The sequence below is a fragment of the Lissotriton vulgaris genome, chromosome 1_1 (genome assembly GCF_964263255.1).
Source record: "Lissotriton vulgaris chromosome 1_1, aLisVul1.2, whole genome shotgun sequence".
Lineage (NCBI taxonomy): Eukaryota > Metazoa > Chordata > Amphibia > Caudata > Salamandridae > Lissotriton > Lissotriton vulgaris.
Window position 1 is genome coordinate 1010570534 of NC_141685.1, and position 15082 is coordinate 1010585615.

Genomic DNA, 15082 nt, shown 5'->3' on the forward strand with positions numbered 1-15082 from the left:
TATGTTTAAATAATTCACTTTCCTAAAGAAAGGACCTACATTTTTTTTTCTCCAAAAATACTCAAAGATCCCATATTTGGACGGGACTATTCTGCCGTTGGGATTCTCTATGGAGATCCCATGAAGGAGAAATTATCCATCATCAAAAAAACTCTATGACACTGTTTCCTTTTATTTCATTTTCTCATATAAAATCTTTGGAAAGAAATTATTTAAGAGCTCCGCGATCCAGCATATAGATAGAGATAGTTATTACATATTTATGAATATTAAGAACCCATTAAGAATAACCCATTATCTCTTCAACTCAATTGTGCTGCAATCTTATATTTTGTCTACGTCTTACCATTCGGGCATACTATGCCTTCGATTTGCATCAGATGCTGTGCTGCTGTCTCTCTTTTGTGTCACACACTTCGCTGATGCTTCACATGCGTAAATTTCTCTCCCCCCTTTAAAATTTCTCTCCCCCTTTACCAAACTCAATGTAGCTCAGACTCCCTCTTTGGTATTCTTTTTAGTACCTCCTCCTCCCAACGTATCAGTGTGCTGTTTCTCTTTCGCAATTAAGCATCCCATTCCCTCCCCGATCTAAGAAAACACTGTACTTTTCTAATCACAAGACTTATCAGCTTTCTTTACCATTCACACCACACTGTGCTATACACTGCTGTTCTCTATAAACGCTTACTACAGTGTTGTCATCCAATCACACAACGCTGTTCATGATGTCTACATCACACTATACCCCATTGTGAGATATTATTCTCTTTAGTTCCAAGTTCAATCTTCTATTTTGAAAATTAAATGGCAGGTCAATTCACTCAAACCTCACTCTACAATGCACTGTTCTCTCTCCTATTCGCATTATGCTACGCGGTGCACTCCCCTTCTCAACCAACTATTGCTGATCTCCCTTCATTTCATCTTACTCTGTCCTGTCCTCTTCCCATAGCAGCACATGCTGTGCTGTCTTTCTCCCACTGCCCCACATTCTATGCCCTCCTCCTCACATGAGACCTCATTCTTGGCTATTCACTTGCAGATGTCAGCACCCTTCTTACAAGCTGTCTCCCACTGAAGCATGTGCTTCTTGCAGTATCTGCCAATATGCCTTGCATAGCATGCCACACTTTGTAGCTCTCTTCCCCATCACCAAACTGAATTCTCTCTCTCTGCCTTTTACATTAAGCTTGATTTCTGTTCTGTAGCTTCTACACACACTTCTTTATAGTCTGTGCATCCATTACTTCCCCTCTGTGAGTGAAACATTTGGACCTCCATATTGACAGTCTACCAGAATCCTCCCAAACAAAGTGCCAAAACTTAGTAATTAAAGTGCAGAATCAACACACTGGGGGTTTGTCGAGTCTTCCAAGTGAAATATTCTCATCTTTCAGGAAAGCTTGTGTTCGCTATCTAGCATCACTAGATATTCAAATTGAGGAATTATTTCAACCTCTCGAAAAACAAGCTTTAAAAGAAGAAAGATTTTCTCTGTGAGGCTTAGGGAGGAGGGAAAATTATAAGTGGTGCAAACTTGCAAACCATGAAAATGAAGAAAAACAAAATGGTACAGGTCAGTAAATTGCATTTAAGAAAACATGCTCTTACCTCTGCCTTCAGTTCATCAATCTGGTCCTTGAGCTCTCTGATATACTGGGAGGAGTCAGAATTATTAAGCTCTCCTTGAATCATTCCTTCTTCTTTCTGTGAAAAAAAGTTTAAGATTGGCATTCACAACTGGTGGTAGTTGCACAGTCAGATTAACAGGAAAGGGTACTTCATGGTGGTTCCATACTTCTATCTTACTTTCTCTTTCCTTTGAGTCTCTGAAAATTGCCTGAGTTAGTCTGTACGCACGGTCAGAATAAATGTCGATACTTTAAAGTGATTTTAATGCCTCCATGTGCAAATGTCCCTTTGTGTGCCTAGTGCCACCACAAATCAGTGTGTCCTCTCTCACAGTACAAAGTTCATACATGCGTCTGATGTGTTAGGCATTTCAGGGACGTCACAAGGGCAGAGAAGCGGAGTATGTGTGCCCCATATCCCAATCGGTTTAGGGCCCCACACTGCTAACATTACTAAATGTATTCATATAAAACCAAAGCGGGGTTTGGGGCTTTAGTCATGATGAGCCACGACTAGGTGGCGTCATGAACGGGACCTACCTCCAAATGTGTCACAGTACAATGTTTTTTTTTTTTAATGAAGAGCTCGAGAATCAAAAAGGAGGTACAAGACGTTAGGGACCAAGGCCCTACAAAAGCTCTTAAGCTTCCATCTGCCCTGCCATGTGTTAACTGAAGGGAGGGTGAACGGGTGTTCTGAAGGAGGGAGTACTACTCCTACCAGCACGAACATGCATTTACAATGCAACAGTCTCGCCTTTATTTATATTTATTTATTTAGTTATAAAGTTTTATATAGCGCAAACTTGATCCCGAGGGATATCAGAGCGCTTTACAATTTGAGGGAAAGGAAGGTAACAGTTCAGTAAGTTAGAGCTATTGGCATTGTAAATGACAAACTTTTTATTTATGTGTTGGTTTTGAAAACAGATAAATAAATGGCATTGTCAGCTTAATCTCTCGCGAATGCAAGACCTATTGCATTTTCAATGCAATAGGTCGCGTATTTACGCAAGTTTGAGCTATTGACATTGCAAATACCAATGCGCTTTATTTATGTTTCAAAAACCAAAACATAAATAAAAGGTCTCACACTGCTGTCTCTCTCTCTCTCACACACTGCTGTCTCTCTAACACACACTGCTGTTTCTCACACACTGCTGTCTTTCTTACACACAATGCTGTCTCTCATACATACACTTCTGTCTCTCACACTGCAGGTGTGGGTTGTGGGATGTGCGTTTCCAGCTGATATCACACAGCCACACACACACACACACACAGAGCCACACAAGCACACAGAGCCACACACACAAACACAGAGACACACACACATACACACTTGGCAGAGGGGATGAGAGCGATCACAGGGAGTTGGGTGCAAAGTTTTAGAATGGCAGGTACACGGGAAGGCTGGGACGCGGGGAAGGACACTCTGGAAGGAGGGCCTGTTTCGAGTGGTTGGTGGCTCAGTTGAGGGTTGTGGCTGCATGGATGGGGTGCTCGGGAACACAGGGTCTTGGCAGATCAGTGGGGTGTGGTTGCGGTGGGAGAGGGTTTATGCGTGGAGCTGCCGATGCAGTTGGGAGGCGACGGTGTGCTGGAGCAGTGGTTGCAGGAGGTGTGGTTGTCGTGGACAGTGGGCGCTTATGGGTCTGCGGGTGAGAGCATTTGAGTTACCGAGGGCGGAAAATGTGGGCGAGTGTCGCGGAGCAGTTCCCCTAAGCCTAAGGAATTCGTTTGGGAGGCCCCCCACACTGCGCAGCACCCAGCGGACGGGCCCAGGCGTGGGAGCGCTCCGGGGCTGCAGCTGCGGAGAGGGCTGGTGCACCCCCTGGTGCAGGTGTCAGGGTGTGCAGGAGGCCGCCGTCGGCAGACTGCAGGAGTGCTTCACTCATGGGTGCGAATTTGGGCTTCGTGGGCACGTGGTGTGGGGGTCATCGGGGTGCCTGTTGTATGCAGCACTTGGCACAGAGACGCTGACTGAGGCCTTGGTTAGGGGGTTGGGCGTGCTCTTTGTGTGGAGTGGGAGCCCCTCCCTCTGTTCTCGCTTCTCTCCGGAGAGCGAGGGGTTGCAGTGGGCAGGGCTCTTGGTCGGAGGGTGGTGGCGGTGGGACCGCAGAGGGGAGCCATGGTGCTGGGGATGAGCGCTCCTGTTTGCGGGGCACAGTGTTTGAGGTCCCACAGGGACCACCTGACGGACCTTTTGGTGGCGCCGTGAGCGGGGGGAGGGGCTATCGGGGTGCAAATTTGGAGGGATGGGGAAGGGTTTCATGGCAGGGGAGGAGGCACAAGGGGGATGGGTTCTCAATGGAGGTGAAGGGATGGGGCAGGGGTTGGGAGCAGGATGTTGGGGAAGAAAGGAAGGAGAGTCGGGATTTCAGGGCGAAGGGACGAGCATTTTTAGTTATTTTATTTGATGCGTTTTTATATAGCGAGGACTTTGCCCGAGGGGGTCAGAGCGCTTCACAAATAGGAACAAAAGTGATACATGAGGAGAAAATTACAAGTGAGCAAATGTTACATGAGGCAATAGTGACAATTGTGCATGTATTAAGAACGGTATGTGTTCTCCACAGGCAGCTTGTAGCCCGCCTCCTCCATAATGGCCCCCTGGCTGGAGTAGGGGTGGAGCGAGGGGGCTCCTGCTAGGTGACTGGCCACCGGGGGGGGCTGCCCCCTCCCTTGCCCTTAGGGTCCTTCTTGTGCTTCATACGGCGGTACTGGAACGAGATTCTGAAAAGCAGTGTGTTGTACATGTGACTCACAGCGAGGGAGAGAGGGTGGGACAAAAGAAGTCTGCCTCTCGCCGAAAGAACAACAACAATGTGGGTAAAAAGGGGCGGGCGGGCCGTGCCCAAGGAAACCACACAATGCCGAGCTTTCTCTTTTAGAGCCCGACTTCCTGCTGGCGTAAAAGGTTCCTTATCTTCTTTATGGGGCCATCTGTTGGCCCCATAAAGAAGATAAGAAAGCTTTTACGCCAGCAGTAAGTCAAGGAGCCCCGTCTAAAAAGGACGGGGCTTGGAGAGAATGGAGAACGTCACTAGGACCTCTTCTCCAATGGCTGGCCACCGTTTAGGAGGCCAGCCAATGGAGAAGAGGGGCGGGGCTTAACCCTCGCTAGTGAAGTACACTCTAAAACATAAAATCTTGCAAGCTCGATTGCGCATGTGTGCAGTACGCCACGCGAAACCTAAAAAGCTAATGTGCTCAAAGTCACTTTGCTATTCCTTTTTCAGATTTGGATGGGTGGGGGTGTGGTGCTGTCAAGTCAATCCAAGATTAAGGAAGCAACTTGCGCAGAGCCTTCTGTCTGAAAATGGCATCTTTTCTAGGTTAAGCATCCAATTAATATTACTTGCAAAAGAGGTCCGGCGAGAGCTACACGTATGTATCAAGGAGTTGCGAATGTGTGACTAGAAAGGACACCGCCCCCTCTGTTTATATTAAGAAAACAATGTGGTCCAACGGACCAAACAGTGAAATAGGATATGTGGACACCCTGACTTTATACAATTGAGCAACGGAGATAAAGTGTGTTTTGTGGACTTTCATGAACAAAATTAAATATTTGCCTGATGCAATAAATTGTTTCCTTAACCCCTTCCATGCTGATGACGAACCCCAGCCGTCATGCACTACGGTGCTCGTGTGCTGATGACGGCTGGGGTTCGTCACGGCCCGCCCCTGTTCGTGCTGTTTACAGCACACCAGGGGAATCGTGGCCGCATGGAAGGGGTTAATGTAAAAATACATGCCATAAGTATTCTATATATGCATTGATGCTCTATGTATGGTTGGGAAAGGTTGTATTTGGTATCTATTGCAATGAAAATTCTGGCTTGATAACATGTCAGGTCTAATACACCAGTAGTATAGTGGACTTAAACATTGTAGCAACTGGTGCACTTTCACCAATTCATGGGACTTTTTCCCACACACCATTGAAGTGAGCAGGGAGGAATCAACAGCATTTCAACATCAGCAACAATTGAGTATATGATATGTTTGCATACCTTGGGATCGTATTAATGACAGCACTAAATCACCGAGAGAGGAGTGTGAGCGAAAAGGAATGGACAGAAAGAAAATAAGTTACTTACCTATAAGTGCAGTTCTCCAGTATTGGAATCTTTCATAAATTCACATGCTTGAATCATTCCCCACCGTCGAGATTGGAGTCTCACTGTACATTAAAATAACTATGCTGTTTTAAACATAGACTAGAAAGGCGGTAGGATCTTTAGTTTTGTAACATATCATGATCCTTGTTAAAAAAAGAGAACAAAGTTAGGTTTCAACCAATCAGCTTCCCTTGTCCTTTAGAACACTCCTGTGTGGAGCCCCATTCCCCCAGATTTTGAAAGCCCACGTGTAAGATACACCCAGGAAAAAAAGAGGGAGGTGAGCTTCTTCAGGAGGAGGAGGTTGGGTCGCATGTGAATCTATGAATTATTCCAGTACTGGAGAACTACAGTTACAAGTAAGTAACATATTCTTACACCAGTATTGGAACTTTTATAGATTCTTGACTAAGATTAAATAGCAGCTATGAAGCACATTTTTTATAGAAATGCCAAACACACACTTGCAGATATATAAACACATATCCATATATAAATACCTGTACATATATATTTCTTTAAAGACCTGCTTCAACATAATGAGCAAGGCTGACACAGCACAAAATCCCATTGCACAATTTGTTCACACAAGGTGCACCATCCTCAACACGTTTCAGCCGCAGTTACTTCCTTTTTCCAAATAACGGACACCATATTGAATGCACTTAAAAGCTCTATTGCGTCACACGTGATTAATAGGCATAAAAGGCAGTTGTCTGCATTGCTGCCCTTCACATAAACAAATTAGAGGAATTACATTTCTGAATGGTTTCACTACTATTGTCAAAACAACCATACATTATGCAAGTGAAATACGTCTAGTACACTGCATGTTGTTATTTAAAATAATCTAGGACCACCGGTATATATAAACACACATATGCTTTTGAAAAGCAAGAACTCTAAAGACACATATACATACATATATTCATGTATCTATATCAACATGAATACAATGAAAATAAAAAAAATGTGCATAACCAGTAGAAGGATGGTGGAGTGAAGGAGACAGATCACCATCACTGAAAAAGATGTTGTAACACTCTCTGACCCAATGCTACATCACTGTTAACTGCAGAGTCTAAGAAGTAATGGCTGGCAAAGGTGATTCTGCTTTTCAGGTAGCTACCCGGCAAATGTCCTCAAGTGACACACCAGCAAATAGCGCAGTTGAGGCTGATATAGTTCTTGTAGAGAGGGTGTGCACTTATGTTTGCAACGATTTGCCTGCAGCCTGATGACTGTAATGAATTGCGCTGTATATCCACCTAGAAATGCTTTGGTTAGAAAGAGGTGAAGCTTTCCGTGGCACACTGTAAGCCAGAAATAGTTGGTTAGACTTGTGAAAACATTGGGTTTTGATGAACAAGTTACTTACCTTAGGTAACAATATATCTGTTAGAGACTTAGGTTAGTTATGGATTCCTCACCTTAGAATTACCCCCGGGTGTCAGACTGGATCAGGAGAATTTTCTCCTCAGCAGTACCTCTGCGCGTCAATAGGTGGTCGCTGCAATGACGTTGTGATATCTACTTAGGCGCCGCCCTCGCGCGCCGATGTCAGTTCTTTAAATAACATTCCAAGTCAGAAGAGCAGAGCCATGCAAGACATTTCGCAAAAAACTTGGAGCCCTGAAAGGGTAGTCCTTTACCCTAGAAATCAGTTCACAGAACGGGGAGGATGGGTGGGGCGGTGAGGAATCCATAACTAACCTATGTCTCTTACAGATATATTGTTACTGAAGGTAAGTAACTAGTTTGTCTGAAAGAGACAGTTAATTATGGATTCCTCACCTTACAATAGATACCCCAGCAATACCAACCCCGGGGATGGGTCTGTGAACCAAGTTCACACCAGAAAGTCCTCGAGAACTGAACGGCCAAAGAAGCTGTCTCTCCGGACTTGGCTCTCCAGGCAGTAGTGTTTGGTAAACGTGTGCAGTGAAGCCCAAGCAGCTGCCCGGCAGATGTCAAGAAGGCGAACTCCACGCCCAAAGCAGTAGTGGCTGCCTTCGCCCTGGTGGTATAGGAACACAACCAAACTTGAGGTTCCTTTTTCGCTAAGGAATAGCAGATCTTGATGCAAAGAATGACCCATCGGGAGATGGTTCGTTTTTGCCAGCCCAGATCTTTCTTGCGCCCACATAACGAACAAAGAGCTGGTCCATCTGCAGTTGTTTTGTGCGATCCAGATAGAACGAAAGCGCACGTTTTGGATCCAGACGGTGGAGCCTCTCTTCCTCTTTAGAAGGATGCGGAGGCGGAACGAAGGTGAGAAAAGTGATGGTCTGTCCCATATGGAAATAGGTAACCACTTTGGGAAGGAAAGAGGCCTAGTGCGGAGGACAGCCAGGAAAGGAGGCTTAGAAGAAAAAGCTTATAGCTCACTCACTCTGCGAGCAGAGGTGATGGCAATCAGAAAGGCAGTTTTAAGGGTCAAGAGTCTGAAAGGACAGTTATATAGCGGGTCGAAAGGAGCGCACATAAAGTAGGTCAGAACCAGGTTCAAGTTCCACTGGGGCATTATGAAAGGAATGGGAGGGAATACGTGATTAATGTCCTTAAGTAAGCGATTTGCAATAGGGGACTTGAAAAGAGAAGGCTGGCCAGGAAGCCGAAGAAAGGCCGAGATGGCCGAAAGATAGCCTTTGTGAGTGCACACAGCAGAGCCCTCCTGGGTCAAAGAAAGAATGAAGAGGAGAACCTCTGAAAGGAGGGCAGAAAAGAGATCCACAGCCTTTGCTGCGCACCATGCCACAAATTTGTTCCATCTGCAGGCGTATACCGTTTTGGTGGAGGGATGCCTGGCTACCAAGATAACATCACAGACTTTGGGAGTAAGGTCCAAAGCTGTCAACTGTTGCAGCTCCATCTACACGCAAGGAGGTGGAGGCTGGACAGGTTCGGGTGGAGGACCGTCCCCTGCTGCTGCGACAGAAGATCTTTCCGAAGAGGCATTCTGATCAGAGGATCGATGGCCATGTGTAACAGCTCAGGATACCAGACTCTTGTCACCGAATCCGGAGCCACAAGAATGACTTGGGCCCAGTCGTGCTTGATCTTCTTCAGCACTCTGGGCAGAAGTGGTATAGGCGGAAAGGGGTATAGAAGGTCGCAACTCCACTCGAGACAAAAGCATCGCCTAGCGAGTGCTGCCTTGGAAATTCAAACACACAGAACTGCTGACATTGAGGGTTCTCTTCGGTGGCGAATAGATCTAACCAAGGCTCTCCCCACTGCTGAAAGAGACCTTGCACCACCTCCGAGAGAAGATGCCATTCGTGATCCATCATGCATCTGCAGCTGAGTTTTTCCGCCCTGGTGTTCAGAGAACCTGCCTGGTGTTGAACCACCAGAGATATGCCCTGATTTTCCAGCAATGTCCAAAAGCGGAGAGCCTCTTGACATAGGGTCCACGACCCCACCCGCCCTGATTGTTGCAGTACCACATGGCGGTGGTGTTGTCCGTAAATACCTGCACCACTCTTCCCCGGACAGAGGGAAGGAATGCTTTTAGTGCAAGACGAATTGCCCAAAGCTCCAAAAGGTTGATATGGAGCCCATACTCCGCCGGAGACCAGAGGTCTCTGATCTCTGCCTCTCCCATGTGGCCGCCCCACCCCAGCAGTGATGCATCCATCACCACTGTCAACTCTGGTTGGGGAAGGGAGAGGGATCTGCTGTTGAACCAATCACAGGTTTGTTAGCCACCACTGCAACTGCTGTGCCTTCTGAGATCTGGATGCAATAGGAAATATTCCCCAGATGCTGTTCCTACTGGAACTTCAGGTCCCACTGCAGAGCCCGCATATGCCACCTGGCACAGTCCACCAGCAGCATGAAGGAGACCATGAGGCCTAGTAGCCTCAGTCATTCTGACCAAAACCCAGGATAGAGGCTGAAAGATCGGAATCATAGTCTGAATATCCCAGACTCGCTGCTCGGGAGGGTAAGCCTGAAACTGTGCCGTGTCCAGAACTGGTCCGATGTAAATGAGCTTTTGAGAGGGGATCATGTGTGACTTCGCACACTGATAGTGAACCCCAGCAAATGCAGGAGGACGGCCATAGTCTGGAGATGAGAGACAACAGACTGGGGCGAGCCCGCCTCCAACAGGCAGTCGTCGAGATAGGGGGAAGGCTGGAACCCCTGATCTGCGCAGATGAGCAGCGACCACAGCCATCACTTTCGTGAACACCCGAGGGGCACTGGTAAGGTCAAAGGGGAGCATGGTAAACAAAGTGCTCGTGGCCTACCGTAAACCTCAGGTAATGCCGGTGGGCCAGCAGGACGGGGATGTGAAAATAAACATCCTGCAAGTCCAACGCCACCATCCAGTCTCCCGGGTTGAGAGCAGACAGGACCTAAGCCAGTGTCAACATCTTGAACTTTTCCTTCCGGAGGAAGCAGTTGACGTTCCTGAGATCGAAGATAGGACGCAGATCCTTGTCCTTCTTGGGCACCAGAAAGTAGTGGTAATAACAACCACTACGACTTCTGGGGCAGGAACGCGCTTGATGGCTCCCTTGGCCAAGAGAGACGTAACTTCCTGTTGGAGAAGGGACATGTGATCTGCCGACATGCAATGGAATTGAGGTGGCATGGATGGAGGGGTAGTCTTGAAGGGGAGGGTGTAGCCCCTTTGGACTATCTGTAAAACCCACCTGTCCGACGTGATGTTGAGCCAGTAGGGAAGGGGAAGGCGAATCCTGCCGCCCACTGGCACTTGATGAGCCTGAAAGGTCGCACTAGGAGGGTTTAGAGGCTTCTGCAGAGGGGGCACTGGTGGACTGGCCAGCCTCCTGGCCCGACCCACGGCGGTGGGATCCACGTGCCCAGCGCTCAGAGGCTGGACAGCTTGCGCAGGCCTGTGACTCTGGGCGGAACATGGCAGGGCACCTCTTCCGTAGCCACGAAAGGGGCAAAAAGCAGACTGCACTGAGCGGAAGGTGGAAGCGAGGGCCAAGGATCTGGCCGTATCCCTAGAATCCTTAAATCGCTCTAGCACGTTGTCTGCCTTGTCAGCAAACATGCGCCGGCCATCAAAGGGCATGTCCAAAAGTGTTGCTTGGACATCCAACGAAAAGCAAGTAGACCTCAACCAGGCATAGCGTCTCAATGCTACTGACGTGGAAATCGTCCTGCCAGTGAGTTGGCGGTATCCAGCCCACACCGGATGGTGAACTTCGCTGCATCTCTTCCTTCGGCAACAGCACGGGTGAGCACGCCCGTGCCTTCTCCGGGTACTGTGGCAGCACCAGCGCAACCATGTCCCACACAGAGTGGGAGAAACAGCCCAATAGACATGCGGTGTTCACAGACCGCAATCCCAAGCTGGAGGAAGAAAACATCTTCTTCCCATGATGGTCCAGCTTCTTGGATTCCCGATCAGGTGGTGCATTAGGGAATGTGCCATTGGACATTGAGGCTTGGACTACGAAGCTCTCAGGGGTAAGATGGGAAGAGAGAGAGTAAAATAGGGTCGCCCGGGGCAAGGCGGTGGCGTCGGGCAATCATCCTGTCCACAGGAGCCCCTGTGTTGGGCTTGGACTAAGTGCCCAAAAGGATGTCCGTAAAAGCCTAATTGAATGGCAGCAAGGGCTCTGAGGAGGCCGCTGCCGGTTGAAGCACCTCTGTCAGAAGGTTAGTGCTGTCCGCCACCATAGGAAGCTCAAGGTTTAGGGCCTCGGCTGGCCTACGCAACACCACTGCATGAGATGCGCCCTTCTCCGTAGCCACGGTAAGGGGAGATAGCATGCTAAGGTCTGGGGAGGTATCTATACCACTGGCCTCACCCAGCTCCTCTCTCCAGTCCAGTTCCTCCAACTGGTCGGCAAGAGGGTCCACCGACCACTCCCAGTCCTCCACATCCTCTCCTGTGAGCCACTCAGGGTGGTAGGTAGGAAACATCAAGGGAGAACAGGGGTACGAAAGTACTGGTTGGCACCGGTCCCGCCGTCGGACGACCTTGGTCCGCTCCGTGCCCTCATCGAGGGGGAGGCTGGGGACACAACCAGCATCGGAGGAGGCGGCTGTGTCGTCACTGGATTTGGCGCTGGGGGAGGTGTCATGAGGTCGAGCAGCGCCGACCCGGATCCAGGCCTGTGGCGACAGAGCCGAAGCCGCCTATATCGAGGACCTATAGCCCCCAACCGAGTCCGCAGGGCCCGAGGATACGCCGACAGAGTCAGGCTGCCCGAAGATGGAATGCAATGCTTCGTAAAAGCTTCAAAGCAGGGCAGGAGTCGCTCAGGCTCCCAGAAAGGTAGAAAAGACGTGAGTCGACCTAACAAGCTCCGTGTGCGGAGCCAGATGACTACCGTCCGCTTCCTGCCTCACGTCGGCCGACAGACAGGGAGAACGTGAAGAGCGATGATGCTTCTTCACCTTGTTCTTGCGCTTCAACTTCCCTGAAGACTTTGATGCCGAGTGGTGGTGGTGGCTCCGCGACCGGTCCCGCAACCTCCCTCTCAACCGGGACCTCAAACTGTGAGGAGCTGACTGCTGGGCTTCAAGAAGCTTTCGGGACCGCTCCCGCAAAGACTTCGGGTTTATGGCCTGGCAGTCGGAGCACTTCGGGTTGTGATCGCGTTCCAGGCACCAAAGGCGTATGAGGTGCGGGTCCGTGGAAGACATCAATTTGCAACAGGCATCGCAAGCCTTGAAGCCAGTCTGAGGTGACATTGTGCACCAGGAGTCGATCGAAAAATGGGGTTGACAAAAGCCGCAAAAACTGAGTCAAAGTGACTCCAGGTACCGCTCTCTCCAGTTGTGCGCTGGCTGGCACGGAAAAAGAAAGAACTGACGTCAGTGCGCGAGGGCGGCATCTAAGTAGATACCGCAACGCCATTCCGGCGACCACGATGCCAACGACAAATGTGGAGTCGAACGACGCCACCTATCAACGTGCAGGGGTACTTCTGAAGAAAAAATTCTCCAGATCCAGTCTGTCGCCTGGGGGTAATTCTAAGGTGAGGAATCCATAACTAACTGTCTCTTTCAGATAAACAGAACTTTAAGCGCCTCTTGATGTCTAAAGATGAAGTGCTCTTTCAGCTGTTGTTGTCGGAGCTGGAATTTTTTTTTCTTAGGATGAGCAGTTTATTTAGTTAAAAGTCTTAAGGGACTTTAGGAATGAATTTCGGGTTTGTGCGAAGAATCACTATCATCAAAAAATTGCAGGAAGGGTTCTTGATTGGTGTGGGCTTGAATTTCGCTAACCCGTCTGGCAGATGTCAGTCACAATCGCTTCATACATTAAACACACCGATTTGGGAGGATTTCTCCGTACTGTGATCCTTATCCCTTTATCGCCCTTTAAGGTGCAGCAGCGGCACAAGCATTGCAGTCACACATTCGTCAAAGAATCACGCCCTTCAATTCACCTAGCTTTCATCTCAGGCCACTGATCAAGTCCTGAGGAAAGCCACATGAGCATAAGTTGGCGGAGAAGGTGACTGAAACATGTAGAATTCAGTAAATGCGGAGTAATAGTACTTCAAAGGCATAATCCTTTGTTTTAAATCCTGTCACATGGATCCACATAAAAAATGTAAGTCTAGAGTACCGTGTAGGCAATTTTACTTTCTAAAACATACCTAGTAGTTCCTTGAGGGCTGAGGTCGTAAGCATGCCCAGATACATTTTGTATCGGGGAGAACTCTATGATAACGCATGCAATTGTATGAATCAGTGGGTGAGAGTTCTTTTACACAAGAGAAATATTTATTTTCTGTTCTAGGTGGGTTTAGGGAGCTTCTAGTGCTATAAACAGTGGGTTGATTCCCTCTTTGATTATTATAATGCTATTGGGAAGCTGAATCAACCCGCGTTAAAAGGACTTCTCTATTTTCATTTAGCATTAAATACAAGCAGCCAAGTCAGCTGAATCAATAGCAGTGTCTCAACTGACTAGAGACCATTATTCCCTCCTGCAGAAGTTTCTTGAAATCCTCTCTGCTTTCCTGTGTAAGATTTTCTTTAAAAAGCTGAAGAGGTTCTCTGAGAGAATATTTGTATCTCCCAAGCAAGGCAGAAGTTCTCGCTTTCTTCACTGTGGTTGCAGAAGTGCTAAAAAAAAAAAAAACAGTAGAGACAGTATGAGGAAGTGGAAAACATGTAAGAGGGGAAAGAGCTATCAAAAGCAAAGAAGAAGGAGGCAAAGCTGGAGCAGAAGCAGTGGACTCCAACACCATGGAAAGCTCTGGGAGTAGAAGATAAGATAATTGCAGGGGAAGGTTCGGTCATAGGCTGGTATATTCTGAAGTGGTCAGAATCTACTGTTTGTGGTACTCTTCACTTTTTCATCTTGCAGTCCCAACATGCAGAACGGTGCTTGAAATTGTTTACTTTGACATCAAATGCCTCTTTGAAATCAAATCAGTCTTCCATATCAACATTCCTCCTGAATTCAACATTGCCTTACGTTTTAACACTGAACCAGCACTTGACGGCAAGCTTGTGGTGATTGAGCAGACTCTCGGCGGGATGGATTTCAACGCTGAATAGGTGTGCTTGTATTTTCTTGTCAAAATATTTACTTGGAACTCTCATTAAAAAGGTCTCTGTAAAAAGTGGAATAAACTGTGGAAGAGGGAGCATTTTCTTCACAGCTCTCAGATCTTCCAAATGCCAATTATTGACTTTGTGTTGGTCCTCCTGCAGGCAGACAAGGGAAAGGATTCTAGACAATGGACACTGGGAAGGCAAGCCATACAGACATCCTAAGGGTAAATTTCGCCCTTTTTTCCTCCCACACTTGAGAAAAAGGGGGGCATTTAATAAAGCAAAATTATGTGTTTTCCTGTTAGAAAAAAATATAAAGTCTATCCCGAAAGACACTGAGTAAAGTTTGTTGGAAAAGGCTTTTAAAGAGAAAAAAAACAAAAAAGGAGGAGCTCTGTGCTTCAGGACCTAGTCAATACACTTACTTAATTGCCATGGGCAGAGACCTCCTTCTAAATTGGCAGAGATCGTTTTTACAGCCTTTTTTTGGCTACATTGCCCTTCTTTTTCTCTCATCCTTCCTTTAAAAATGGTTTGTGAGTTTCCTGTCACTCTCCTAAAAATACACAGACCTTTTATGTTTTTTTAAATTGGCTACTTTTTTATGGAAAACAAGTGAAAATGGACTAATATAGACTGTTATAGGTTGTTAGAAATACTATACTTGTTTTATAAAAATTGCCCTTTTCTATTAAAAATTATTTTTGTATATATTTGATAAAAAGTGCTCCAGGATCCCACGAGTGGGGGAGACAATTCAGTGCTTATGACTACAAAGGAAGATTCGCTGGAGAATGGTTAGTTTGGCAGCGCCAA

At 47.4% G+C, this 15082-nt stretch overlaps 1 protein-coding gene across 1 annotated transcript in view; it reads right to left on the reverse strand.

Annotated features, from left to right (window-relative positions):
• Positions 1 to 1506: 1506 nt before the first annotated feature.
• Positions 1507 to 15082, reverse strand: part of EVI5L (ecotropic viral integration site 5 like) — a 1294704-nt gene continuing 1281128 nt past the window's right edge. The window contains exon 20 of the mRNA XM_086928161.1: positions 1507 to 1710. Coding sequence (XP_086784287.1) covers positions 1507 to 1710 — 204 coding nt within the window. The remainder of the gene's footprint in view (positions 1711 to 15082) is intronic.